At 53.4% G+C, this 26,204-nt stretch overlaps 3 protein-coding genes across 4 annotated transcripts; 1 reads left to right on the top strand and 2 right to left on the bottom strand.

Annotated features, from left to right (window-relative positions):
* The first annotated feature begins 4,406 nt into the window (after positions 1–4,406).
* On the top strand, positions 4,407–9,585 carry RAB3A (RAB3A, member RAS oncogene family). The gene is made up of 5 exons (XM_032412482.1): positions 4,407–4,594; positions 5,759–5,986; positions 7,092–7,210; positions 7,745–7,869; positions 8,739–9,585. The coding sequence occupies exons 2-5, from the start codon at positions 5,759–5,761 to the stop codon at positions 8,927–8,929; spliced, it is 663 nt and encodes a 220-aa protein (XP_032268373.1). The 5' UTR covers positions 4,407–4,594; the 3' UTR covers positions 8,930–9,585.
* A 94-nt stretch (positions 9,586–9,679) lies between these two features.
* MPV17L2 (MPV17 mitochondrial inner membrane protein like 2) lies at positions 9,680–12,762 on the bottom strand. Of its 2 annotated transcripts, XM_032412487.1 has the most exons (5): positions 12,481–12,762; positions 11,696–11,866; positions 10,693–10,769; positions 10,469–10,597; positions 9,680–10,262 (listed from the first exon to the last, which is right to left on the bottom strand). In XM_032412487.1, exons 1-5 carry the CDS (start codon positions 12,665–12,667, stop codon positions 10,209–10,211), a joined length of 618 nt encoding a protein of 205 aa, XP_032268378.1. In that variant the 5' UTR covers positions 12,668–12,762; the 3' UTR covers positions 9,680–10,208. The 2 variants fall into 2 exon arrangements, with proteins under 2 accessions (XP_032268378.1, XP_032268377.1); XM_032412486.1 differs by having other exon boundaries at positions 9,680–10,597.
* A 9,344-nt stretch (positions 12,763–22,106) lies between these two features.
* On the bottom strand, positions 22,107–25,728 carry IFI30 (IFI30 lysosomal thiol reductase). The gene is made up of 7 exons (XM_032412481.1): positions 25,541–25,728; positions 24,167–24,349; positions 24,011–24,085; positions 23,670–23,762; positions 22,715–22,867; positions 22,483–22,536; positions 22,107–22,391 (listed from the first exon to the last, which is right to left on the bottom strand). Exons 1-7 carry the CDS (start codon positions 25,670–25,672, stop codon positions 22,329–22,331), a joined length of 753 nt encoding a protein of 250 aa, XP_032268372.1. The 5' UTR covers positions 25,673–25,728; the 3' UTR covers positions 22,107–22,328.
* Between the last annotated feature and the right edge of the window lie 476 nt (positions 25,729–26,204).

Below are 26,204 nucleotides of genomic sequence, written 5' to 3'. Positions count from 1 at the left end.
AGAACGGCTGGCTTCATTCCTGAATAATTCCATTGATAATTCCATTCCACTGATAATTCATTATCATCACAAGTAATGATCAAATTCCACAAAAGGACAATTAAAATTCATCTGGGTCATGAACTTAGTGCATTTCCTTCCGGACTTTTAAAAAGCAAAGATTTAGGGGCGCCTGGGTGGCTCAGTCGGTTAAGCGTGGGACTCTTGACTTTGGTTCAGGTCATGATCTCAGGGTCCTGGGATGGAGCCCCGCATCGGGCTCACCCTCAGTATGGAGTCGGCTTGACATTCTCTCTCTCCCTCTGCCTCTGCCCCGCCTCCCACGTGCTCATTCACTCTCTCTCTCTCAAAATAAATAATAAAAGCTTTAAAAAAAAGTAAAAGGCAGAGATTTAGGGATTTTTATTTGTATTTTTTTTCTCCCTCCCCCTTTAGTTATAAGTAATATGTATTTACTGTAGAGAATTTGGAAATAATGTAAACAAATACAAAAGAAAATAAAATTCTGCTATAACCTCCCTGTAGATCATCTGTCTTCAGCATTTCACCTTATTTCCCTGTTTCTTTCTCCACGGATTTATAAGAACATATGTGCCCCTTCAATCTGGGCCACAGGCATCTCTCCGTCTCCCTCTTACTGACTGCACTCCACCCATGCTGGCTTTCCATACCCCAAGCTGTGGCCCCACCCCAGGGCCTTTGCACATACTGTGCCCACCACCTGGATTGCTCCTCCTCCACCCTCATCCTCACCCGTTGGGTCTCAGCTCAGCACCTGCTCCCCTGCAAAGTCCTCCCAGACCTGCCCCCCCCCCCCGGCTGGCACTGGTGGAAGTTCTTGGAGATTCTTTGATTCATGTCTACCACCCTCTCCGCACCCTGATCCCCATAGGTCTGGGCCAGATCCACCACACCATCCTTGGTATCCCCTAGAGATGGATATTGACAACTTCAAGTCTCTTAACCTCTCTGAGCTTTTATTGTTTCATGGGTAAAATGGGCTCTGTGAGGATCACATAATTGCCACAGGTAGCATTTGAGAAGAGTGTGTCCTGAACCAAGCACGGAGCTGCCTTGCTGTCCCCCCTTTCTGGAGCATGGTTCCCTCACCTCTCCCTCTGGCCAGCTCCTTCTCCTTCAGGCTCCTGCTCAATGTCACTTCTCGAGGGAGGTCTGCCCTAACCTCCTGGGACAAAGTCACCCTCTCTCTGATCATTCATTCATACATATCATGCCATCACAGGGCACTTACTGTGTCCACAGGTCTAGGTGCTGGGGACACCAGTCCCTGTCTCTCAGAGCTCTCAGATGGCTAATGGATAAATAAGTCAAATAATTATTTCTTTTTTTTTCTTTCTTTCTTCTTTCTTTCTTTCTTTTCTTTTTCTTTCTTTCTTTCTTTCTTTCTTTTTTTTTCTTTCTTCCTTCCTTCCTCCCTTCCTTTCTTCTTTTTCTTTCTTTCTTTTTTTTTAAGTAGGCTCCACATCCAACATGGAGCCCAATGAGAGGCTTGAACTCATGACCCTGAGATCAAGACTTGAGCTGAGATCGGTGGGACACTTAACTGATTGAGCCACCCAGGCGCTCCTCAAATAATTATTTCTGATAGGGGGTGTGTCAGGAAGGAGAAATATGGTGATGCGATAGGGAGGTGACATGAAATTGGAACCTCTGAAAGGAGGTGGGTGTCCATCAGAGATCTGAAGGGGATGAGTGAGCCAGGTTTAGAAGGAGGTTGGGGAACAGTGCTCCAGGCAGAGGGAATAGCAGGTGCAAAGTCCCTGAGGGAGGATTGCACCTGAACCAAAGGGAGCATCTAACTGGAGGAGAAAGATGAGATGGGGAGGTAGCTGGTGGGAAGTGAGTGTCTAGGGGGCCTGGGGCTGTGAGGTGGAGTCTGGACTTTACTCTGAGTGGGGTGGGACTTGGAAGGGGTAAGGCTTTTCCCTCATCAGCTCTGGTGTTCCGCGCTGCGCAGCAGTTCCTCATCCAACCATCCCTAATTCTGGAGTGGAATGCTGATTCTGAACAATAAAGGCCTTGCATTATTTTTACTTTAAAATACAAATCCCTCTGTGCAGCAGCTGATGCGCATTGTTGTAGGCCTTTTCCCTTTGGTGGTGGGGGGAACAAAACAGGTATTTCTTTCTTTTTTTTTTTTTTTAAGATTTTATTTATTTATTTGACAGAGAGAGAGAGAGACACAGCGAGAGAGGGAACACAAGCAGGGGGAGTGGGAGAGGGAGAAGCAGGCTTCCCGCTGAGCAGGGAGCCCGATGCGGGGCTCGATCCCAGGACCCTGGGATCATGTCCCGAGCCCAAGGCAGTCGCTTAACCAACTGAGCCACCCAGGCGCCCCCAAAACAGGTATTTTTTTTTTTTAATATTTTATTTATTTATTTGACAGAGAGAGACACAGCAAGAGAGGGAACACAAGCAGGGGGAGTGGGAGAGGGAGAAGCAGGGTTCCTGCCGAGCAGGGAGCCCGATGCGGGGCTCGATCCCAGGACCCTGGGACCATGACCCGAGCTGAAGGCAGCCGCTTAACTGACTGAGCCACCCAGGTGCCCCCAAAACAGGTATTTCTAAGTGCTACCCACGTACAAAGCGCGAAGCATGCGTTTGGAAAGTGAGGAAGCTGAGCAGCCTTACACGTCCTCACCTCCACCGGGGTGCGCGGGCCGGTTCCTGGGCCAGCCGTGTTTGGGGCACTACCGACTGCGGGTCTCCCCGTAGGGGAAGATTGGGGGTGAATTTATTTTTATTTATTTTTTATATTTTTCTCAATTTTCCAATTCTCCGCAGTAGGTTCGTAATACTTTTATAGTCCTGAGTGGAGGAGAGGGACAAAAATGTCACCCTTAATCAAAATAGATTTCCCAAACGCTTGCGGAAAGCGAGGGACGTCCGCACTTCCAGGGGGCGGCGAGGTGGGCGGCGGAGGGCGGGCTCGAGACGCTAAGTTATTCTGGTCTCTAGGCGCCTCCGCAGCTGGCGAGCTTTTTATAAACAGGACGAACACCACCCCCCCACACACCCCCGCCCCGCGCCTGGGGAGGAAGCAAGGAGATCAGGATTCTCTGGGGACCGGAGATGAGGGGCAGGGATCCAAAGATAGGGTCTCATTCTCCAACCCCCTTCCGCCATTCTGATATTTTCCCCTCAAGATTTGGGGAAGTAAACGACTGAGCATCTCAGCCCCCAAAGTCTCCACTGAGTCTTGTTTCCCCAGGGTGGAGGGAATGGGTCCCCTGTCATTTAAGTCAGGAATCAGGGTCGGATTAAGCATCTCCCAGCCCCATCTTTACTGTCTGGGGCGCCACCGACTGCCGGTCTCCCAAGCCCCAAGCGAGGTCTTTGAACCTCGCTAAGACTCTCCCTGCTTCGCGTTGTTGTTGTTTCCTGCAGGTTTGGGGGGATTTAGGAGGTAAGCCATTTCTCTGCCCCACTTCAGCATTATCTTCGAATTTTCCTCCGGAAGGTGGGGCTCAGGGAGAGGAGGGGTTCTTGTGTCGATTAGCCCCTTCTTTCTTTTCGAGAAATTAGTTTTCTTGATCCCTATTTTTCTTCTTCTTTTTCATCTCAGAAACAGGATCGGGCATCTACCAACCCGGTCCTCTTTGGAGATCTTACACCTCAGAAATTGGAAGGGGTCTCTCTTGACCCCTATTTTCGCTTTTTTTCCCATTTGTACTTATTTTGGTTTTTTTTGTTTTTTTTTTTTAAGATTTTTTATTTATTTATTTGACAGAGAGAGCACAAGCAGGGGGAGCTGGAGAGGGAGAAGCAGGTTCCCCGGTGAGCCCGATGCGGGGCTGAATCCCAGGACCCCGGGATCATGACCTGAGCCGAAGGCAGACGCTTTGCGACTGAGCCACCCAGGCGCCCCCATTTGTACTTATTTTGAACTCATAATTAGGGGGCATGGAGCGTCTCTCAGATGTTTGTTCCTCTTTTCTGAGATTGGGAATTGGGAGTGTTTTTAACAAGAGGTGGTGGCACCCAAGACAGGGCGGGGACCGCGGAAGTCTCAGACCAAAGGTGGGAGGGGGCGGGGAAAGAGAACGCCCCCTGAAGACCCAGGCTCAGCGAAGGCCTCAACCTCTCATCCCGGCAACCACTTGGGAGCCACCATTGGACAAGAGCAGAAAGGTGATGATCTCTGATTGGCTACTCAGTCCGTCGCTCGGGCGCTTAAGCCAGTGAGAGGGTACCACTCAGTCCCGCCTCCCTAACACAGCCAGGAGGTGGAGCAGGTAGGCACCGCCCCCGCGCTCTACTGGATGAGCACATTGATTCCGCCCCATTCGTGCGTCAATCCGCGCGGGAGCCCCGCCCCTCCAGGCTCTGCGTGCGTCAGTGGGCTGCTTCTCCAGGCGCCGCTCCGCCCCAGGATGGCGTCACGACTGTATCTGCATGTGAGGCCCCGCCTCACTCTTTGCAGGACGTCACCGCGGACTGCAGGGGCCTGAGCCGCTGCTGCCGCCGCCTCTGCCCCTGTCGCGCAGCCCCACATCAACGCAGGGGACCCCGTCACCACCGCCGCCAAAAAGTCGCTGCCGCTAGGGTCGCCACCGCATCGGTGCAGGGCAAGGTGAGTTCCGGGGCGGCCTGATTCCCCGCCTCTCCGAACACCTACATAACCTTCATTTGACTGATGGGCTTGCCAGAGTAGGGGACGAGGTTGGCTCGGGTTAAATGGGAAGGATGCGGCGGTCACAGCCCTTGTAGGGGTAGGGCCCTGGCTTCCCCTACCTGCCCGCTGCTCACCCCCACCCCCCACCCCTGGCCTCTGCGGCGGAGGGGGAAGGGAGGCGAGTGCCTTGCGGGAAGCTGTGCGCACGGGAGGCTGTGTGCGTGCGCGTGCGTGTGGTGTGAACACGCGTGTGCGCGCCCGCCTGTGCCAGCGGGTCTGTGTGCATACCCTTTTGCTTACGTACCGGGCTATGCTCGTGTGACCCGGTGGGTGTCCCGACCCCGGTGAGTGCGTGCCGCACGCGGGTGGAAGGAGACGCATGGACTGTGCGTGTGCGTGCACGCCGTGTGCATACGTGCACGGGAATGCGTGTTCGCGTGGGTGAAGTGTACACGCCTGCATGGGTGGAGGGCGCTTCGCGCACGGGTGGGTTTGCACATTTGTATATGCGTGTTGGTGTGCGGACAAGTGTCTGTGTCTCTTTCCTGTGCACCGAATGTATTTGACTCTCATGTGCACACGCGTGTACGGGTGTGTTCCCTACTGCGTGCACGTGAGCGTGTGCACGCCCAGCCCCTATCACATGACCAGCTGTCTCAGCCCGATCTCTCCCAGCTTCGGAGTCTGGGGGAAGGGGGTGCTGCGACGCGCATCCCCGCGGGAACGTACACGCGTGTGCACTTGCGCCCGCGCGCCTCCGATCTGAGGAACATGAATGATTGATGGGGGGCGGGGCCGGCCGCAGTCACCCCTACCCGCTCAGCCTTAGGGGTTAGGATTACAGCTCGATCTGGGGTGAAGGCATGCTGGAGGGGGCTACAGGGGTGTCCCCATCCCCATCTCTCTGAGCTCCTCCCTTGACACTTCCAGCCTTTCAAGGTCACGGCCCGCCCTTTGCCATGGGCCCCACCGTTAGTACTGGGGCTCCTGACGAGTTAAGGGTAATCTCTAAACACTAGACCCTCTCAGGGGCTCCGGAGTTCTCTGCACCCTGTTCTTGGGGCTTGGGCAGTTGGGGGCGGAAGGGGACTCCTCAGGCTCACCTACACCCTGCACACCCAGATGGCATCCGCCACAGACTCGCGCTATGGGCAGAAGGAGTCCTCGGACCAGAACTTCGACTACATGTTCAAGATCCTCATCATTGGCAACAGCAGTGTGGGCAAGACGTCTTTCCTGTTCCGCTATGCAGACGATTCCTTCACGCCTGCTTTCGTCAGCACTGTGGGCATTGACTTCAAGGTCAAGACCATCTACCGCAACGACAAGAGGATCAAGCTGCAGATCTGGGTGGGTCCAGCTGGGGAGCTCCTGTCTCTATCAGTTTACCTTCCCAGAAAAGCAGCCCCAGCTTTGCCGCTTTCCTGTCTGGATTCGTTCATTCACACCCTGGGCATTTATCAGGTGCCTTCAGTGTATCAGGGGCTGGAGGCCCAGAAGAGAGTGCCCTGTTCTCCCGTGGGTGCCTCATTACTGCTCCCCAGGAGTGGGGAAGGAGCAAATACTGGGTCCTCTCTGCCTGCTGTTATCGAGAGCATCACTTGGCTTGGTACCTCAGTTTTCCGCCCTTTAAGTGCTTTCATGTGAGTCTGTATGAGGTTTCAGCTGGATCTTGGCCCCCAACCGCATTCTCTGGGACAGGAGCAGACACCTTCCCCAGGGTCTACTGGCCACCTCCCTTAAAACCCCATGGAGGCCCGAAGGAACCTGTTAAATCCCAAGCCACAGCTGTCCCTCCTCTGCTCATGGCGTTCCCATGGCTCCTACCTGACCTGTCCCCTGGCCTGAGAGACCTTGTCTGGTCTGTCTCCTTCCACCCCCACCTCCTTACTGTTCCTCAGATGATTCAGGCACAGACCCACTTCAGGGCCTTTGCCCTGGCTGTGCCCTCAGCCGGGATTGTCTTTCCCCTAATCCCCACATGGTTCCATCCTCACTTCCTTCAGCTTCTAAAACCATACCCTCGCCCACACTGCCCGGCCTTCTTTGTCCAACTTTATTTTTCCCTTCAGTCTTTTTCATCCTCCAACATAGGATGCATTTTCTTCCTTTTTTGTGTGTTTATTGTCTGTTTCCTGTACTGCGTAGTTGGTTCCACGAGGCAGTGATTCTTGTCCATTTTGTTAACAGCTGTGTCCCCAGGGTGGCACACACAGGTCAGCGCCCAGGTATGTTGAATGAATGATGGAATGATTCTGTAGGTACCTGCCTCCGGAGGATGGTTGAGCACCATGTTCTCCATGTAGGTGGCCAGCCCGCTTTCCCTGACCCACTGTGCCAGCTCCCTGCTTCTCTCCGGTCCTCAGGGAGGCTGGACTGGACAGTCCCGGAGTTGGTTTCCACTCTGAGGAGCTCACCTGTGGGGCCTCTCTGACCCGTCTTTTCTTCCCCCCAGGACACAGCGGGGCAAGAGCGGTACCGGACCATCACCACAGCCTACTACCGGGGTGCCATGGGCTTTATCCTCATGTACGACATTACCAACGAAGAGTCCTTCAACGCTGTGCAGGACTGGTGAGCACACCCTCTCCCCCTCCCAGACGGTCTTTGGTGCTGGATTCTCAGACCTGCTCTCGGTCTGTAATAACTAAAACGTGGTGGCACTGGCTCAAACTAAGGGGAAAAAAGGGTTTCGTTTCAGGTAGAAAAATGAAATTGTAAATGTATAGGTAAAAAAAAAAAAAGGAGGGGGCAGAAAATATAAGGATAGTTTGCATAGGATGAAAGGATAGAAACATTTACATTTCTGCCCCAAATAACGGTACATTTTAGGGAAATTTCTGAATTGGCAGAGGAGGGAGAAGTTCTTGTGTCTGGGGGACAGGGATCTGGGAAGGGTGGGCAAGACTCATGAAAGGGATTTCGAAGGTCAGGGAGCCGTGGACCGTGTTCGTGGCAGGACAGAGGCCGGGAGGAAGGCCCAAGCCTGCCAAGTTCAAGCAATACTGGGGAGGTGGGGTGCTAGAGGGTGCTGAGGGATGGGGAGACGAGAGGTCAGCGGAGCTAGGATCCTCCCGGGCCTAACCCACCCGTCACTGTCTCCCCCAGGTCGACCCAGATCAAGACGTACTCATGGGACAATGCCCAGGTCCTGCTGGTGGGGAACAAGTGTGACATGGAGGATGAACGGGTGGTGTCGTCGGAGCGTGGCCGGCAGTTGGCTGACCACCTTGGTGAGTGCCTAGCGGGGCTGCCCACCTACAGGCTACGAAAGGGACGCTGAGGCCCTGAAAAGGGAGGGGACACACCCAAGACCTCCCAGCAAAGCCAGGACAGGGCCTGGATTTGAATCCAGACAATTCACACTTTCTCCAAATGGCCTGGAGCCAGGAGCTGGATCTTGACGGATGCATAGGAGTTCGTTGTGCAGTAAGTTACTGATTCACTCTGACACCCTCACTGCTAGCCTTGTGTTGGGTTGCTGGGCCAAGAGGCCTCATTTTGTGGGCTAGAGGGAGAGACCCGGGCTCGGGGAATGCATGGCGGAGGGGGGTCTGCCTGGTGTAGGTAAGACCTGGAGGAAGGCACTGGATCTGGTGCTCGAGCAAAGGGTGGTCTCTCAGGCAGAGGAAACAACTTGAGACAAAGGCCAGAGGCGGGGAAGATCCTGGGAGTTCTGGCAAATCATTTGGTATGGCTGGAACTTGAGGATCACTTGGGGGAAACGTGGCTGATCATGCAGGGCCTGAGTCATATGCCGAGGATCTGGGACTCCTGCAAGGGCGACTGGGAGCCAGAGGGTGTGTAAGCAAGGGAGGGCACAGGTGGACGGAGTGTCAGATGCTGCCAGGGGCCAGTGCACAGGTTAGGGTGGATGGCGGGAGCAGGGAAATAGGTCTTGCCAGGGGCCTGGAGACGAGAAGGGGACAGTTTTAGGGCGAAGGAAGGAGTATGGGAAACAGGGCTGACCTGCTTCCTTGCAGGACTTGGCACGTCTCACAAGTGGTTGGCAGCGGGAATCTCCAGATGTTCCCTGCCCTCAGAGAAGCATCTCTGGGGGGGGGGGGACCAAGGCCCTCACCCCTCCCTTCCCCACCCACAGGCTTTGAGTTCTTTGAGGCAAGCGCCAAGGACAACATCAATGTCAAGCAGACCTTTGAGCGCCTGGTAGACGTCATCTGCGAGAAGATGTCTGAGTCCCTGGACACGGCCGACCCTGCGGTCACGGGCGCCAAGCAGGGCCCGCAGCTCACGGACCAGCAGGCGCCTCCACATCAGGACTGCGCCTGCTGAGAGCTGCTCCCGGCCCCATCCTGGCCCCACCCCTGCCCACCCCCTGGGCCCGATCCAGCCCCCACTGGCCCAGGGCGTGAGACCCCCCCCCCGCCCCCAACTTAGCCCCTCACCCTTATTTATTATCGTAGTTATTTATTTATTTATTGGAGATGTCCCCCAGGGGCTCAGGCTCCCCACCCACCCCGTGTCCCGCCCTGTACATACAGCCCTGTCCCCACTCTGCCGTGGCGTGTCGTGGCCCTGTGAACTCACTGCTCACCCTCCTCTCAAGACCCCACCTTTTTTAAAATTCACCCCCAACAACAGTTACCGGTTTTGCAGAGGGGGCCCGATGACCCCCCCCGCCAGGGCAGGCTGATTGGGTGATGGGAGGTAGCCTCGGCTGTGACACGGTGGGCCAAGGCCACTGTGGGGGTCTCAGCATGGACCATGGGGTGGATCAGAGCCAGGTAATGGCCCGCCTGGCTCCTCACCCCAAAAGTTTTACCCTTATTTGGAGGTGAGGGCTGCTGTGGGTACTCGCCACCCTGGGACCTCCCCCCCCAACACCAGACCTGTTCTGAAGTCATGAGTGTCAAATGTTCCCCCCAGATCCCCAGGAGATGTCATGACAACACTACACACACCCAATAAAGTGAATGGATGACACCGTGTCCCCATGAGTGCCAGCCTGCCAGGGTGGCCTTGGTCATCCACAGGATTTTCAATGACCAGAGAATTTAATAGAATTTCCACAGTCTGTGACCTGAGTGTGAGACTGGAAGCCACCTGGCCCTGCCCAAGGCTCCAGATTCTGGGGGCTAATTCCAGGCTGGGCCCTGCTCCAAGGGGATGGGCTGTGTCCCCACCTTGGGCCCAGGGCCCAGCCCATAGTAGTGTTGAGGGGTTGGGGCTTGGGACGGGCTGGCCGGGGCCCAGTGCTGCGGATGGGAACATCTGTCACTGGTTCACGGAGAGCCTGCGGTGAGAAGGGCTCCTGGGTGACCATCTTCATGGTTGTGTTCCAGATGGGGAAACTGAGGTCTTACACTAGGCTTGGAGGGGGCAGCCCAGCCAGATGCCTAGGGGTAGGGGAGGGGCCAGGACCAGGCCTGGCCTGCTCAGAGTCAGTCCTGCTGTCTGGCATCCAGTCAGGAGGGCTGGGGCAGCTCAGTCTGCACAGTGCCCAGGGCCACGCAGCCTAGGGGTGGACGGGCCCAGGATCTGTCCGTGCAAGAGGAGTCTGGCCACACACCCCGTTCACCCCTCTGGATTCCTCTTCACCAAGTGAGAGTCCTCACCCACCTGTCTTCTGGCTGGACTCAGTCCTGCGGGGCAGACGCAGCAGGTCCTGGCCGAGGAGGTCACATCAAACAGCAGATAGGGGCTGGGTCTTCACCCTGCTGGGGATCAGCTCCCCACCCACTTGCTATGGTTTGCAGATTATCACAAGCCTAGGAGGACCTCACCCTAGAACGCAGCTGCACCGCCATTTGGGGTTCACACGTGTGGCCCCTGAGGAGCCCCCTGGGTGTCTGGTCCGCCCACCGAGCTCACCCGGTACTTCAGGTAGGAGAGGTACGTGTCCCAGCCCAGCGTCAGGCCATTGATGTAGGTGACTCGGAACTGGGGGGGCACGAAGAGGAAGTTCACCAGCTGGGCAGCTGGCCAAACGCACCAGTCGGCCTGCGGGGAGGGGCGGAGTGTGGTGAGGGGCGGGGCCTTGCAGGGCGGAGGCTGCGAAGGGCGGGGCAGGGAGCGAAGGGGTGGGCGTGGCCCACCTTGTAGAATTCCCAGAACTTGTCCCGCAGCTCCTGGCAGCTCTCATCCAGGGATTGGCCCTCCAGGCAGCCAAGGCCTGGGAAGGAGACCAACAAATTAGAGTGTCAGAGGCTGGGGAGTACTGGTGATGGAGCAGATGGGGCAGGAACCCTGAGGGACAGTGGTGTCCCTGGCAGACAGACCAAGAAGTTTAAAAGCCTTGTGGTGGGAAGGGCCACACCCAGCAGAGTGGCTGGTGTAGAGAAAGAAAGCAGAACAAATTGGTTCCAGTGAGGGAGAGGTCATAAATAAACACGTACCCCCTTAGAGGCACCTGGGTGGTTTAGTAGGTTAAGTGACCAACCCCTGGTTTCGGTTCAGGTCATGACTTCGGGCTCCTGGGATTGCGCCCGAGTTCGGCTCCGACCTGGGCGTGGAGCCTGCTTAGGATTCTCTCTCTCCCTCTCCCTCTGCCCTTCCCACCTCCCTCTCTAAAAACAGACAGACACACAGGCACCGCAAAGGATGAAGATGCACCCTTCCTGAGGCTGAGGCTGTTTTATTTCCTTTCTTTCAAAAAGGAGGAAACTGAGGCTGGGGGGGCCGGAGTGACACTCTTCCCAGAGCCAAGGGCTGGATGATTGTACCCCATCAACCCCGGCCTCAGCAACTCTTCCTTCAGCCTCAGGGCCTTTGCATGGGCAGTTCTTCATGCCTGCTGGCTCCTTCTTCAAGTCTCAGCTGAGTGTCCTCTCCTCTGGATGGCCCTCCCAACCACTGCCTAGGGCAGCCTCACCTGACACTGCTTCATCCCTCCTACACTAAGCACCATTGTCTGATTCTGCCATTCATACCTGCCCCCAGTGGGTCTGTCCTGGCACCACTGTGACCCAGCACCCAGTCCAGAGCCACACACAGAAGAGGCCCATCAGAAATGCACGTCAGCATCCCTCTTAACACAAAACGGGCTCTGCCCCTCCTAACACAGGGAAGGACAAAGCCCAAGCTCACAAGGCTCCTTACCCAAGAAGTACCAGACGCCTAGCATGGGAGAGGCCACCAGCTGGTCGATGAGGACCTTCCTGAGGACGTTTGGGAGGCCAGGGAGGCCAGACGCTGGGAGCAGGTGGTCCAGCCAGAGGTACCAGTAGTGCAGGAAGGGACCCATACTGCAGCCCACTGCAAACATGCTCGCTGAGAGCAGTTCAAGAGTCAGGGGGGGACCAGCAAGCCCCCCAATCCATTCCGTCCCTGGTTACCCTCCTTCCCTGGTAAACCTGAAGCCCTCCCAGAGCCCACCTGTATGTTCTCCCATTACAAGCCCCACTACCAGGCACCGTTCCAGTGGCTCCTCTCCCGTTTTCTCTCCTCATCCCCTTCACCACCCCGTGAGCGGGTTCTACCATTGCTCAGCTTTCCTTAGGAGGAAACGGGCACAACAGGCTGGGAAGTGCAGGGCCAGGGCACAATCCCAGGCTGGCTGGGTCCAGACGCTGAGCCCTTGACTATCCTTGGTGCAGTTTCCAGTGCTCAGTGCTTGGTCTCAGGGACGGAATAAAGGAAGCGGACGAGGGGGTGGGCGGGAGTGGACGGAAACTGGGCCCGGGAGGAGACAGGGACCAGGAAGTAGGAGGAGATGGAGACCTGGGGCGGGGAGAGGGGACGGAGACCCGAGCGTGGGCTATGAGGGTCCTGGATGCACGCCAACGTCAAGGGTCCCGCCGGGAATTGAGGCCACAGGTCTCCGATTCTGAGGTTGGGGTCAAAGGTCTCCCGGGGTCAAGGGCCAGCAGAGCCGGCCCCCTCACCTGAGCGCCGGGGATCGAACTTCTGGCCAGGCCGGGTGCGGACCTCCCAGGATTGGCGCACGCCGTCCCCGACCGCCATGAGAACACCACAGCCCAGCGTGTTGGTGACGAGCAGCGCACGGCCTTGGAACAGGGGCTGCCCCACGGCCCGCAGGCCGCGCAGCCAGCGCCAGCCGCCAGGAGCCATAGCCCACAGCAACTCGGGCCCCGGCGCCGGGGATGCCGTCCCGGTGCTGGCCAATCGCACGCGGTCTTCGCGGTCTGCACGCCCGCCCCAGTCCTCGCCAGCCGATCGCTGGCCGCTCGGCGCTCCGCTTTGCCGGGCTCCAGACGTAGTAACCAATAAAAGGCCGGCATCCCATCCCCGGGCCAATCGCTGAGCGAAGCCAAACGCTGCCTTCCGCACTTTACGGACCAATCGCAAATAAGCGTCTCTCCGCAACGCGCAGCGGCACTGCCACCATCGTTTCCCCGCCCCTTTCTGCGCCGGCCTATGGACAAGCGTCGCCGCACTCTAGCAACCCGCCCAATACCGCACTGACCAATCGCAGACTAGCCTTAGGCGGGCGACTCGCGCCGGTTGTCCCGCCTCCCGTGCCGAGGTGGCCAATCTTGCTCCGTCGCCTAGTTGCTTTCCAGATTCCCCGATTCTCCCGGAATTCCTGAGAAGGGATCCGAGCCCCGACGTCGGCGGCTCCTGCGGCGGAAGTCTCGTCCTGCAAACACTCACGGAAGTCGGGGCAGGGTGCAGTTCGGCTGCGCCCCCGGCCCGGTAGAACCGTGGCCCAGCCATTGACCTTGACTGGAGCTGGGTATCTGACCTCAGTTCCAGAATAGTAATAGTTAAAACGTTAGGCACTGTTCTGGGCACGTTACGTGCATTAATTTATTTCACAGGCAGCTCTGCAAACAACTATATCCCTATACTTTACTTCCTGTGTTCCTGTAGGGGAAAAATAGGAGTTTCCATGGAAACGGATGCGTTACTTACAAGGAACCAGGGTGTCGCAAACTGCGGCCTGTGGTCCAAATCCCGTTGCTGTTCTTGTGAGGCTCAAGAGGTAAAAATGTTTCTTACATTTTTTTAAATGTGTGAAATAGTATAAAATTTCTGGACGTGAAAGAATCCGTTTTGAAGCCCTATTTTCCTTTCCAACGGATGAACTCTTGAACTGGGCCAGAAGCAGCAATAGTTTTACAAGCAGTAGCTCATAAAATTTCAACAGAGCAATTGGCATTCAGATCATATGGGGAAAGTAAAGTTAATAAATACCCGGGACAGTTTCATTTGATAGCACCAGTAAAATTACAATAATCAGAAGTGACTCAACTGGTCAGTGATGTGGGAAACAAAGGCAAAAGAAAAATTTAATTTCCTTACTACCTACAGCCCACAGACAAGTCCTTGAAACAGGGAGAGTGACATTCCTCTAGGGACTCAGCTGCTGCCTCGATGGTATTATCATTGCTAAGGGCAAAAGGCAATCTTAGCCCGACCCCCAGGATCCTGTAAGTCTACTTTAACATAAAAATTCCTTCGGAAACTTCCTTTATCTCTATCCCCTACGAGACATGTTGGCAATCATCCCCCAAGCATATGGCCCACCGACATACATCGGAAGGGTCTCATGACTCAAGTTTTACTAGACGGTAATAAATGGCCTTTTCCCAACAACAGCTAGCCCCCTCAAGGTCCTGGAAACCTTGCTTCCAAAATTCCTTAAAGATTTACACTCTCCCTAACCCCCTCCCAACTCCAAAGTATATAATCAGCCACTCCTCATGACCCCAGTGCAACTCTTTCTGCCCACGGGGTCCTGTCCCTGTGCTTTAATAAAACCACCTTTTTACACCAAAGATGTCTCAAGAATTCTTTCTTGGCCATCGGCTTTGAACCCTAATGTCTTTCCTACCTCAGTCAGCACCAAATTAGTAGGGTTTCTTTCTTCTTTATCTAAAGTAGGTAATTACCCCTTCCTTCTTTCTCATGAACACCCTTTCCCTCCATGAAGGAGACACTTTTCTGGTTACTCTGGAATCTGTGCTCCCGAATTGTAATTCTGAGACCCCGAATGAAACATTTGTTCCTTTTCAGTTTTGCCTCCTTTTCTCAGTTGACAAAAGGTTGGGGAAAAAAATCAATAATATCCTATGACATGAAAATTATTCAAAAATCAAATTTCTGAATCCATAAATAAAGCTATATTGGAACAGAGCCATGCCCATTTGTTTCTGTATTGTTTCCTCTCACTACAATGAGTAGTTGCAACAAAGACAGTATGGTCTGCAACAATGAAACTATTTAACGATGCTCCTTCACAACGGAAGAGTTATTGGGACACTGCCCGGCTCAGTCCGTGGAGCTGGTGACTCTTGATCTTGGGGTTTTGAGTTCGAGTCCCACATTGGGTGTGGAGATTACTTAAAAATAAAATCCTAAAGGTGTCTGGGTGGCTCAGTCGGCTAAGTGTCTACCTCCGCTCGGGTCATGATCCCAGGGTCCTGGGATCGAGTCCCGCATGAGCCTGCTTCTCCCTTTGCCTGCCGCTCCCCCTGCTTGTGCGCGCTCATTCTCTCTCTCTCTCACAAATGGATGAATAAAATCTTAAAAAAAAAAAAAAAAAAAGGTGTCCATCAGGAAGAAGAACCTTTGCTGTCTGGACCTGTGATATTTAGTGTTTCTGTTGAAAGAGGTCAGGATATGCCACCCCAAAATATGCCGCTCTGGCAGATTGATTCTTTTAAAAGATAGCAAGATGCATAAAGGACATACTGAGCTGCTTTTCTCTTCCTAAGAGCAGGAGAGAAAATTCCCAAGTGGAAGGTGCCCTCCCTGTACCAGGAGGAAGAAACGCCATTATCACCAGAGAGGGGGAGTTGAGGCTGAGGGGATCCGGACAAACAGACCTTGTTAAAATAATTTATCTTCCTATAGTCTCTGCATATCCTTTAGTTGCTTTTCCATCATTGTCTCCCTCTGTTGAACCTAGTAAGTAAACACTGAGGCCTAATTACTTCTTGGGTCTCCCTTTTTCTTATAAGGGCCCCTATGGTTTGGTAATGAGGATGGGATCACATTGGCTGGGGTTCTGTTGGCTCTGGGATCTGGCACTGAGAGGTCCTGGGGCCGATGAAGCCATCAGGTAAGGTAAGAATTTTTACCTCGTTTGCTTTCTGGATCTCTGTCCGTTGGGAGAGGATGGTAAAAATTTCTCTTTGTCCGTTCCCTCTGGGTTCTGATTGGCAAGAGAAAAGCATTTTTAAGGATTAGTTCTTTGGATCCTTTGTGACTCTTGTAAATTTGGTTTTGGGTACCCACTTGTTGATCCCTCCCTCCAGGGACAGCTGTTGCTTTCTGTCTGTCTCCTTTTGTGTGCTGGAAGCTTGGCTTGGCTTTCTGCATGCTGCAAGAGACCAGACATCAGGTTAGGAGCCCTGAGAATATGTCGATGACCAGACAGAAATGGGAGTTGTACTCCTATTTGTGGCTAGGGTCATTGCCAGCTCTCCAGAGAATTGTCTGTCTGTCTGTCTTTTGGCTGTTTTTGGGAGTGGCTCTGGATCTGGGGAAGAGTGCATCTTTTGTACCCTCTTGGGGGCATCTCTTGTGTCCCTGGTTAGATCATAAAAGGCTTTGGTTTGGGTTTGGGTGCTAGATCACTTGGAATAGGTATACTTTTGGTTTAAAAAAAAAAAAAAGAATTCAGTAGTGCCAGAAAATTTTAGTTTGTCTGAGCTGAAACCTGATAAGATATTTGAAAGGACTTTTTAAAATCTTTTTTTTTTTTTAAGATTTTATTTATTTTTTGAGAGAAAGACTGAGAGGGAGAGAGCATGAACAGGGGGGAGGGGCAGAGGGAGAAGCAGATTCCCAGCTGAGCAGGGAGCCGGATGTGGGGCTCGATTCCAGGACCCTGGGATCATGATCTAAGCTGAAGGCAGATGCTTAACCAACTGAGCACCCAGGTGCCCCAGGACTTTTTTTTTTTATTATTCTTAAAGGAACTCTATGGACAGAAATTGGCCTAATTGAAGGCTAATATTCCCAGGCTGACAGGAATTATTTCCGAAGCTAAAATGGAACTACCTACTCAGAGGGCTATTTGGGAACAAATTAGCATGTGAAATCTCTTAAAAGTCTTCTTTGCAAATATTAGTAACTTTTTCCATCTGCCAGAAATACAGTTTGGATTAAACTATTTTTTTTAATTTTTAAAATTTGGGGTGCCTGGGCACCTGAGTGGCTCAGTTGGTTAAGGGACTGCCTTCGGCTCAGGTCATGATCCTGGAGTCCCGGGATCGAGTCCCGCATCGGGCTCCCTGTTCAGCGGGGAGTCTGCTTCTCCCTCTGACCCTCCGCCCTCTCATGCTCTCTCGCTCTCATTCTCTCTCTCAAATAAATAAATAAAATCTTTAAAAAAAAAAATTGGGGGCGCCTGGGTGGCTTATTCGTTAAGCGTCTGCCTTCGGCTCAGGTCATGGTCCCAGGGTCCTGGGATCAAGCCCCACATCAGGCTCCCTGCTCAGTGGGGAGCCTGCTTCTCCCACTCCCACTCCCCCTGCTTGTGTTCCCTCTCTGGCTGTGTCTCTCTCTGTCAAATAAATAAATAAATAAATAAATAAATAAATAATAAAAAATAAAAAAATAAAATAAATAAAATTTATTTAAAAGAATTTTTAAGGCTTTTTATTTTTTTACTTTTAAGTAATCTTTTTACCCAATGTGGGACTCCAACTTAACAACCCAGAGAGTGAGAGTTGCATGCTTTACCAACTGAGCCAGCCAGGTGCCCCTAATTTATTTTTTTTTTAAATGTAAGCTCAATGTCCAATGTGGGGCCTGAACTCATGACCCAGAGATCGAGTCCCATGCGCCACTGACTGAGCCACCCAGGTGCCCCCTCTACTATTTTTTTTAAAGATTAAAAAATATATATTTTTTTAATTTTTAAGTAACCTTTACACCCAACATGGGGCCTGAACTCATAACCCCGGGATCAAGAGTCACATGGTCTTCCAACTGAGCCAGCCAGGCACCCCTCAACTATATATTTTTTTTTTTTAATTTTTTTTATTGTTATGTTAATCCCCATACATTACATCATTAGTTTTAGATATAGTGTTCCATGATTCATTGTTTGTGCATAACACCCAGTGCTCCATGCAGAACGTGCCCTCCTCAATACCCATCACCAGGCTAACCCATCCTCCCAACCCCCTCCCCTCTAGAACCCCCAGTTTGTTTTTCAGAGTCCATCGTCTCTCATGGTTCTTCTCCCCCTCCGATTTCCCCCCCTTCATTCTTCCCCTCCTGCTACATTCTTCTTCTTCTTTTTTTCTTTCTTAACATATATTGCATTATTTGTTTCAGAGGTACAGATCTGAGATTCAACAGTCCTGCACAATTCACAGCGCTTACCAGAACACATACCCTCCCCAGTGTCCATCACCCAGTCACCCCATCCCTCCCACCCCACCCTCAACTATATATTTTTTTAATATTTTTTTAAACATGTGAGTTTTGTATTCTTGCACCTGTCTCATGGCCTAAAATTTAAAAATAAGATCTCTAAGATCTCTGATTGTATGTGTCTCTATGTTTATGTAATATTTTTCTACCTCCAGAGATATTGCTAAAAAGTAATTGTCAAGAGCTCTATTTAATTGACCTGTTTAAAAAGTGCTTACATAAATTAAGATTAGTCAAACACACTCATTATCTCTGTGTTTAAGATTATAAAACTATAAATTCAACCCTAAGAACAAAACCTATAATAAAAGTGAATTGTTTAATGTATATCAACCATGACACTAAAAAAAAAAGAGAGAGTTGTATGTTTAACTTTTTAGGTTCTTTACGTCTGTAATTTTTGATACTTGCCTGATTTGTCAACAAGAAAAATAACTTAAGATGATGGCTAGCTGTCTCGTGCCTCATGAAATGTTCGTAAGTCATCTAAACATAATTGTTAAAAAGGAGTAAGTGAAATACATGTAAATGGGATAAAAATTTACAAGTGAACTTTTTCTTTTTTTTAAATTTTATTTATTTTTTAAATTTATTTGACAGAGACACAGCGAGAGAGGGAACACAAGCAGGGGGAGTGGGGGAGGGAGAAGCAGGCTGCCCGCGGAGCAGGGAGCCCGATGCGGGGCTCGATCCCAGGACCCTGGGATCATGACCTGAGCCGAAGGCAGACGCTTAACGGCTGAGCCACCAGGCGCCCTGAGAGAGGCGGGATTCTAAGATGGCCCCAAGATTTCCGCCTCAGGTGTGCACCTGTATGCCCTCCTCCAGTGCAGGTAGATCTTGTCGATATGATAGAATGTGAGTATGATATTACGTTATTTTGCAGGCATAATTATCCTAATCAGTCCATCTAAAGGGAGATTGGTTAATGCCCTCACTGTCTGCGATATATTTCTATTTGTCAGATTCCTAGAGGTGCAAGAATAGTACCGTTAGTCATAATTCCAGTTATTCCTTAAAATGTTCATTTGGCCAGGATCCCACTAAGTTAGTTTCCTGTGGTCAGTGACACTTTCTCCATTTTTCCCTTGCTGTTTGTGACCTTGGCACTTTTGAGGAGTACTGGTAAGATATCTTATAGAATGTCCCTCAATCTGGTTTGGGGTGATGTTTTCTCATGGTTAGACTGGAGTTCGGGGTCTTTGAGGAAAGTCCCACAGAGACGGAGTGTCTTTTTTTTTTTTTTTTTTTTTAAGATTTTATTTATGGGGCGCCTGGGTGGCTCAGTCGTTAAGCGTCTGCCTTCGGCTCAGGTCATGATCCCAGGGTCCTGGGATCGAGCCCCGCATCAGGCTCCCTGCTCCGCGGGAAGCCTGCTTCTCCCTCTGCCACTCCCCCTGTTGTGTTCCCTCTCTCGCTGTGTCTCTCTGTCAAATAAAGAAATAAAATCTTTTTTTAAAAAGATTTTATTTATTTATTTGAAAGAGAGAGAGAGAAAGCGCACATGAGCAGGGGGAGCGGCAGCCAGGGGGAGAAGCAAGCTGAGCCTCCCACCAACCTAGCCAGCCAGGCGCCCTGAGATGGAGTATCTTGACTGCATCGTATCAGGGCATGTGATATGTACATGGTTTAACATGGGTCATGCTAACCCGGATCACACGGTTAAGGTGATACCAACCAGGTGTCTCTACTGTCAAGTTACTCTTTTTCCCTTTCTCTACTCTTTGGAATCAAGTTACAAAATCCAGTCCACTCTCAAGGTGCTGGGGGTGGCGGAGGAGTTAGAATTAGGTTCCTCCAGAACCCGAACCACCTATATACGTGATGTGACCAGCCAATTTCCAGAAACTAAGTTTGGCTTTTGGGAGCCAATGCTTGCAAAATCCTCACAGGAAAACTGGCTTGTACCTGGCTGGCAGGGTCAGTCTTATAGGTTGGTCCTGGTCAACTAAGATTCTTGTGCTACTTTAGGGATGTCCAGAGTAGAGCAATTTTCCGGAAGGAATAGATACTGCAAATGAAACCCGGTGGCGTGGTGAAGTTTCTTGCCTGGAGTTAAGGGATGTTAGAGGTTTTTAAGAGTCCAAACTTGAGATTCCTTACGGAAACTCCCAGCAAAGCAAACTGAATGCCTGCTGCCTTTGTGTAAATAATCAGGGCAAATCCAGTGAGCCCTGCCAAGGAAGGTCTTCCTTTGAGATTACTTTGAACAAAATGGTCAACTCAAATATTATTCAGCCATTAAGAAAAGGAAGGAAATCCAGCTAATCATGACAACACTGGGGAACCTGGAGGGCATTATGCTAAGTGGAATAAGCCAGGCAGAGAAAGACAAATACTGCGTGATCTCACTTCCGCGTGGAATCTAAAATGACAAACCCATAGAAACAGAAGAACATTGGCTGCCAGGGGCCGGGGTAATGGGGGAAATGGGTTGGTCAAAGGGTACAGACTTTTATTATAAGATGAGTACTTTCTGAGGCTCGAGCGTACAGCATGGTGACTCTAGGTGACGGTACCATATTGTGTACTTGAAAGTTGCTAAGCCAGGAGCTCTGAAGTGTTCTCATCACACACACAAAAAGGTAACTATGTGAAGTGATAGCGGTGTTAACTCGATGGTGGTAACTGTTTCAGGATATATACACATACCCAATCATCACATTGTAGACCTTGAATATATACAAATTTCTCAATTATATCTCAATAAAGCTGGGAACACCCCCTCTTTCTTTTGTCTTTAGCTAAGGATGGTATTTAAAGTGGTGGCTTAGGGGCGCCTGGGTGGCTCAGTCGTTAAGCGTCTGCCTTCGGCTCAGGTCATGATCCCAGGGTCCTGGGACCGAGCCCCGCACTGGGCTTCCTGCTCCGCGGGAAGCCTGCTTCTCCCTCTCCCACTCCCCCTACTTGTGGTCCCTCTCTCGCTGTCTCTCTCTCTCTGTCAAATAAATAAAATCTTTAAAAAAAATAAATAAATAAAGTGGTGGCTTAGGGCGCCTGTGTGGCTCAGTCGTTAAGCATCTGCCTTCGGCTCGGGTCATGATCCCAGGGTCCTGGGATCGAGCCCCACATCGTGCTCCCTGCTTGGCAGGAAGCCTACTTCTCCCTCTCCCCCTCCCCCTGCTTGTGTTCCTGCTCTCGCTGTGTCTCTCTCTGTCAAATAAATAAATAAAATCTTTAATAAAATAAAAAATAAAAAAATAAAGTGGTGGTTTAGGGGGCGCCTCGCTGGGTCAGTCGGTGGAGCATGCGACTCTTTTTTTTTTTTTTTTTTTTTTTAAAGTTTTTATTTATTTATTTGAGAGAGAGAGAATGAGAGAGAGGGGGGAGGGTCAGAGGGAGAAACAGACTCCCTGCCGAGCAGGGAGCCCGATGCGGGACTCGATCCAGGGACTCCAGGATCATGACCTGAGCCGAAGGCAGCTGCTTAACCAACTGAGCCACCCAGGCGCCCCTAAGGAGCATGCGACTCTTGATCTCCAGGCTGTGAGTTCGAGCCTCACACTGAGTGGGGAGATTACTTAAGAATAAAGGGGCACCTGGGTGGCTCAGTCGTTAAGCGTCTGCCTTTGGCTCAGGTCATGATCCCGGGGTCCTGGGATCGAGCCCCGCATTGGGCTCCGCGCTCAGTGGGGAGTCTGCTTCTTCCTCTGCCCCTCCCCCTTGCTTGCATGCACGCACTCTCTCTCTCTCTCACTCTCAAATAAAATCTAAAAATAACATAAAATAAAAAATCTTAAAAAAGATAAAGTGGTGGCTTGGGCCACTTTGGGGAGTTTTACTCAGTTTTAGTGGGTATTTCCCATGTATTCATGAGGTATGCCTCCCTCTGGCCCATATCTGCCCAACTCCTATCACCCAGTGTGGCGTCTGCAAAAGGGAGTAGTTACGGCTGTTTGCTGAATTACTGAATACGTCTTCTGCCTCATGAACTCCTAGTCACCCTTCAAAACCCCAGCCCCAATGCTCCTATTCCCTAAGCAGAGCCTTCACTCCCTCTCTGGGCTCCTCCAGCCCTAATGCCTCCCTCTGGCCCGTGTCTGCTCCCCGTGGGGCGAAGAGTGTCTGTCTGGCTCTGCCTCTCCTAGAAAGGGGACTTCTCAGGGGGTCCCAGCAGCGTGTCGGTCCAGGGGGACTTGCTAACTTATCAAAGGGATCACAAAATCCAGAAGTGTTTATTAAACTCGTTCAATGTAGCACCATTCTCAGTGGGGCGAGATGCTTGATCTGGGGGCCGGATTCTGAGTCTGGGCTTTCATAGAATGTGTAGAAGTTATCTGGATGATGGGAAGCAGCTGCTGAGAGTCAGGGATCAGGAAAGACAGGGACAGGTGCCCTCTTGCTCTTCCTCCAGTAGCTCCTTCCCGGGCACCAGCTGTCACTTGAAGCAGACTTCCCTCTGGGAGCTGGCCACGGGTTGGCAGACGTCTGGCTTCTCACCCTGGAGGAGACGGCCGTGAGCTGGGGGTCCCGAAAGGAGCCGCTGCCCACCCGCGCTCCCAGCGGATCCCTCCGGTCCCCTTCCAGCTTGCCTGGTACAAGTGGCAGACGAGGCTTAGGAGCTGACTCGGATCTTTCAGGGGTTTCTGCACGAAGCAAGACAGGAAGTCATCCAGTCCCACTTGCCCCCCCCCACCAACCCGTGTCCGGCCCAGAAGGGGCTGCAAATGGCCCCAAGTCTGGCCCCTGCCTCCCAGACCAGAGGGCACATCCGTCATCCTGGTGCTGGCGCGTGGCCATACCGAGGGCTAGAAGGGTTCTTACCCCATTGACGACGACCCAGGGCACATACTCGTGGGGTGGCTGCAGGGCACCTGTAAGCTGGGCATTGACGTGCAAGAGCTGCATGCCTCGGTCCCCCATTGCACACTCCATGATGGTGTCTGGGGACGCCTCTGGTGCATAGATCTGCAGGCACTGAGGGTGGAGAAGGGTTGCTGGTTGAGCGGGAGCATGGCCGCAGCTTCCTCTGTGTTAACTCCCCAGTGGTTCCTCCTCCAGCCCCCGCAGGGCCAAGCTTGTACCTTCCTGACAACAGGAGACATTTGGGTCCACAGCATAAACAGCATATGCTTAACACTTACCTGAGTGGAGGCCCCCAAGGCAGGGGCTCAGGCTGCTCCTGAGTCTCAGAAGACCAGACCTGCAGCCCCGGACCCCTTACGGTATCTCATTTTCCTCAGAGCTTCCGTATGTGCTGTTCCCTCTACCAGGAACACCCTTCCCCTTCCTTCCCCAGAATCTTCCAAGTGCTCCTTCTTCCTCTGCCCTCCTCTGGCCCCACTATGACTGCAGGGCTGGGGGTGTCCCAGGGTGAGCCTTTTGGGTGGTCCAGATGTTTGATGAATGAATAAACTATTGGTGTCAATGAGTCACTCCACTGGGAGGTGTTTTTCATAATCCTCCAGAGAAGTAGGCGGGCCTGTCCTGTCATCCCCATATCCCAGAGGAGGATCATCATCTGTGTCCCTGAACATTTCTGTCCATCCAAGACCAGCTCAGAGGCACCTCTCCTCCAGAAAGCCCTCCTTGATCTACCCATGCTCCCCCAAAGATCTCTGTTCCCTTGCTTCAGAGATTTGAGGTGTCCAGAGGGAAGGCCATTTTCCCGGGGCTACACAGAGAGTGGTGGTCAGGCCAGGACCTGAACCTGGGTCTGTCTGGGGACAGGGAAGGCCAGGGTCTGCCAACCCGGGGCCAAGTGAGGGGTGTTGCTCACCGGTTTCAGATTTTTCTCCATGTCATCCATTTCCTCCATGCAGACAATGGTCAGGATGGCCAAGTTCTTCTCTAGCTGGTCCCACAGGCAGGCCTGTGGGATAGGGGGTGGACAGGGAAGGGCATGAAGTGGGCCCAGAGCAGCCCTAGACCACTCTGCGAGTGATCACGGGTGTTCACCTAATGAAGCGGTGAATGAAGGTGTGATTACAAAGGCACGCAGGCAGAGGATGGAGCTGCTTCCAATCCCTTCTGAGCCTGGCTTTTGCCTTCCTTACGATGGGCAGTCTCCCCCCCCCACCCCTGTGCTCCCACCACTCAGGTACCTTGGGGGCTGCTCACCTCCACCTTGTTCAGCTTGCATTCCTGCTCACCGTGCTGGCATGTGAACTCCCACCTGCCGCTGACATTTTGTTCCTGAAAGGCAGCTAGGTGAGTGCTGGCACCAGGTGCTCCCTTCCCTGGCCTAGTGCCTCGGTTTCCCCAGGGCCAGCATACCTGGGCATTTCCATAGGGCACCAGTGTGACATTGAGGATCTCCAGGACCATCAGCCAGGTCGGGAAGAGTTCTCGGACCAGGAAGGCCCGGCAGCCAGGGCACAGCGCCTCGTAGTAGAGGCTCACGTTGACAGGCGGTGCTTGTGACTTCCTGGGGGGCACCTGCAGGCACAGGCCCCCAGCCTGTGCGGGAGGAAGGGGTGTGAAGGGAGCATAGCCCTGCTTGGTTCTCTTGCAGCTACAAACAGTAGGTGCTCCACCTTGCACTCCTTTCAGACAGTGCCAGGTAAAATCCTGACTCTCAGGCTTTACTGCATCCCTAAATCTTCTTCAATCTCAGTTTTGTTTTTTTTAAAGATTTTATTTATTTATTTGACAGGGAGAGACACAGCGAGAGAGGGAACACAAGCAGGGGGAGTGGGAGAGGGAGAAGCAGGCCTCCCCCAGAGCAGGACCCTGGGATCATGACCTGAGCCGAAGGCAGACGCCTAATGACTGGGCCACCCAGGCGCCCCTCAATCTGTTTTTCTGCAAGACGGATGTGACAAAGACTTGCAAACAGTAGGCACTTAATTTATGAACAGCTCTTGCTTTCCTTCAGTTGAGGTGAAACCCCTCGCCCAGGGGAAATGTATGCAGTAAGGACTCAACGCATGCACATTTCTGGTCACTGCTCTCCATCCTGCCTTCTCGGAGGTGCATACCACAGGAGACTAATGCATGCTCATTTGTGGCCACTTCATCCCCAGAGCCTTGGCCCTGAGCTGAGCGAGGCCCTACACTTGGGCTGACCCCTTATTTATTCTTCCTCTCAAGGGGCCCAGGTGAACCCCCTCCGAAGCCCTACTGCTGAGGCGGCGCCTAATATGTGCTGACTTCCGGTTTCAGCTGCCGGGCGGCAGGCAGCCAGCGCCGGTGCAGGCGAAAGCAAGTGGCTCAGCCTCCGGGGCATGCGCTTGCCCCGCACCTGAAACACGCGAGCTCTTCCCTGGCCGAAAGGCACTCAGGAAGCAGCACCCGGAGGGTCGGTGCCACGGGCCCACTTCTCTGGGCTTCCCCTGCACTCCGAAAGGAAACTCCCTTCCCGCCCCAGATGTACACTGTAGGAGCTCAGCGCACCCTCGGGCGGGGCGGGCGGGGACGGGGTGGGGGACAGCTCAGTGTCAGACGCGAGATGGGGAAGTGAAACGACTCGGACTGGGGCCACAGCGCCGGGGGCTTTTCGGTGCCCACCCGGGGCAGCGTCCCCCCGCCCCGAACCCCGCTCTTTCCCGGCAAAATCTGGGGAGAGGGGAGGAGCCGCCGCTCCCGCAGCACCCCGCTGCCCGGGCGCCCGGGCCCGCTGCCCCCCCCCCGCCGCGTTGCCGTCCCTACCTCGCAGGCGGCCGCCCCCTCGGGGAGGGTTTCCAGCCGGGACGCCCGCGCCGCCGCGGGGACCTCCGGCGGCAGCAGCAGCAGCAGCAGCAGCAGGAAGGGCAGGAACGGCAGGAGTGGCGACGAGGCCATCACAGCGGAGCGAGGGAGCGGAGGCGGGAGCAGCGGCCCGGCAAGGAGCCGCCTTTAACCCGGCGGTGGCCCAGCCCCCCAGGCCGGACCCGCCTCCCGGGGGCCCACGCCCCTGGGGGCTGGGGCGGGCGTCCCTCGGGGTCGGCTGGCCTGTCTGGGCCCCCTTCCAACCTGGCCCCCATCCTCACTCCCGCCAGGTGCCGGGCCCGCAGTCACGAGGCCGTGGCGCCGCCATCCCCCGCGCCCCCCGCTCCGACCCCTCCAGGCCAGCAGGGTCGCCCGGTCATGTGAGGCTGGGGCCAGAGCGCCGCGAGCCGAGATTAGGTGGCGGCTTCAGAGACACGGAGACACAGGGACGCAGAGAGAGACGGGAGGGTCTCGCCGCGCCCGCCCCGCGGACCGCTCTGGGGGCGGCCGGGGTGAACCAGGGGCCCCCCCGTTCCTAGCGTGGGCACCTCGCCTCGCAACCCTGCCCTCTTACGGCGGCTGATCCCCTGCCGGAGAGTGGGCCCCCTCCCGCCACCTGCCCCTG

This window comes from Phoca vitulina, unplaced genomic scaffold (genome assembly GCF_004348235.1).
Source record: "Phoca vitulina isolate PV1807 unplaced genomic scaffold, GSC_HSeal_1.0 scaffold13, whole genome shotgun sequence".
Classification (NCBI taxonomy): domain Eukaryota; kingdom Metazoa; phylum Chordata; class Mammalia; order Carnivora; family Phocidae; genus Phoca; species Phoca vitulina.
Note: the sequence above shows the minus strand (reverse complement) of the source record. Positions and strands in the feature narration are given on the sequence as shown.

What these genes read in the sequence shown, in the direction of transcription:
- IFI30 (XM_032412481.1), bottom strand. Translation starts at nt 25,672, where the DNA reads ATGGCCTCGTCGCCACTCCTGCCGTTCCTGCCCTTCCTGCTGCTGCTG. An exon ending in AGGGGGCGGCCGCCTGCGAG is followed by an intron (nt 24,350 to 25,540) that starts GTAGGGACGGCA and finishes CCTCCCGCACAG; the next exon opens with GCTGGGGGCCTGTGCCTGCA. An exon ending in TCGTCTGCCACTTGTACCAG is followed by an intron (nt 22,392 to 22,482) that starts GCAAGCTGGAAG and finishes CGTCTCCTCCAG; the next exon opens with GGTGAGAAGCCAGACGTCTG.
- MPV17L2 (XM_032412486.1), bottom strand. Translation starts at nt 12,667, where the DNA reads ATGGCTCCTGGCGGCTGGCGCTGGCTGCGCGGCCTGCGGGCCGTGGGG. An exon ending in GTTCGATCCCCGGCGCTCAG is followed by an intron (nt 11,867 to 12,480) that starts GTGAGGGGGCCG and finishes AACTGCTCTCAG; the next exon opens with CGAGCATGTTTGCAGTGGGC. An exon ending in AGGCGTCTGGTACTTCTTGG is followed by an intron (nt 10,770 to 11,695) that starts GTAAGGAGCCTT and finishes TCTCCTTCCCAG; the next exon opens with GCCTTGGCTGCCTGGAGGGC.
- RAB3A (XM_032412482.1), top strand. Translation starts at nt 5,759, where the DNA reads ATGGCATCCGCCACAGACTCGCGCTATGGGCAGAAGGAGTCCTCGGAC. An exon ending in GGATCAAGCTGCAGATCTGG is followed by an intron (nt 5,987 to 7,091) that starts GTGGGTCCAGCT and finishes TCTTCCCCCCAG; the next exon opens with GACACAGCGGGGCAAGAGCG. An exon ending in TTCAACGCTGTGCAGGACTG is followed by an intron (nt 7,211 to 7,744) that starts GTGAGCACACCC and finishes TGTCTCCCCCAG; the next exon opens with GTCGACCCAGATCAAGACGT.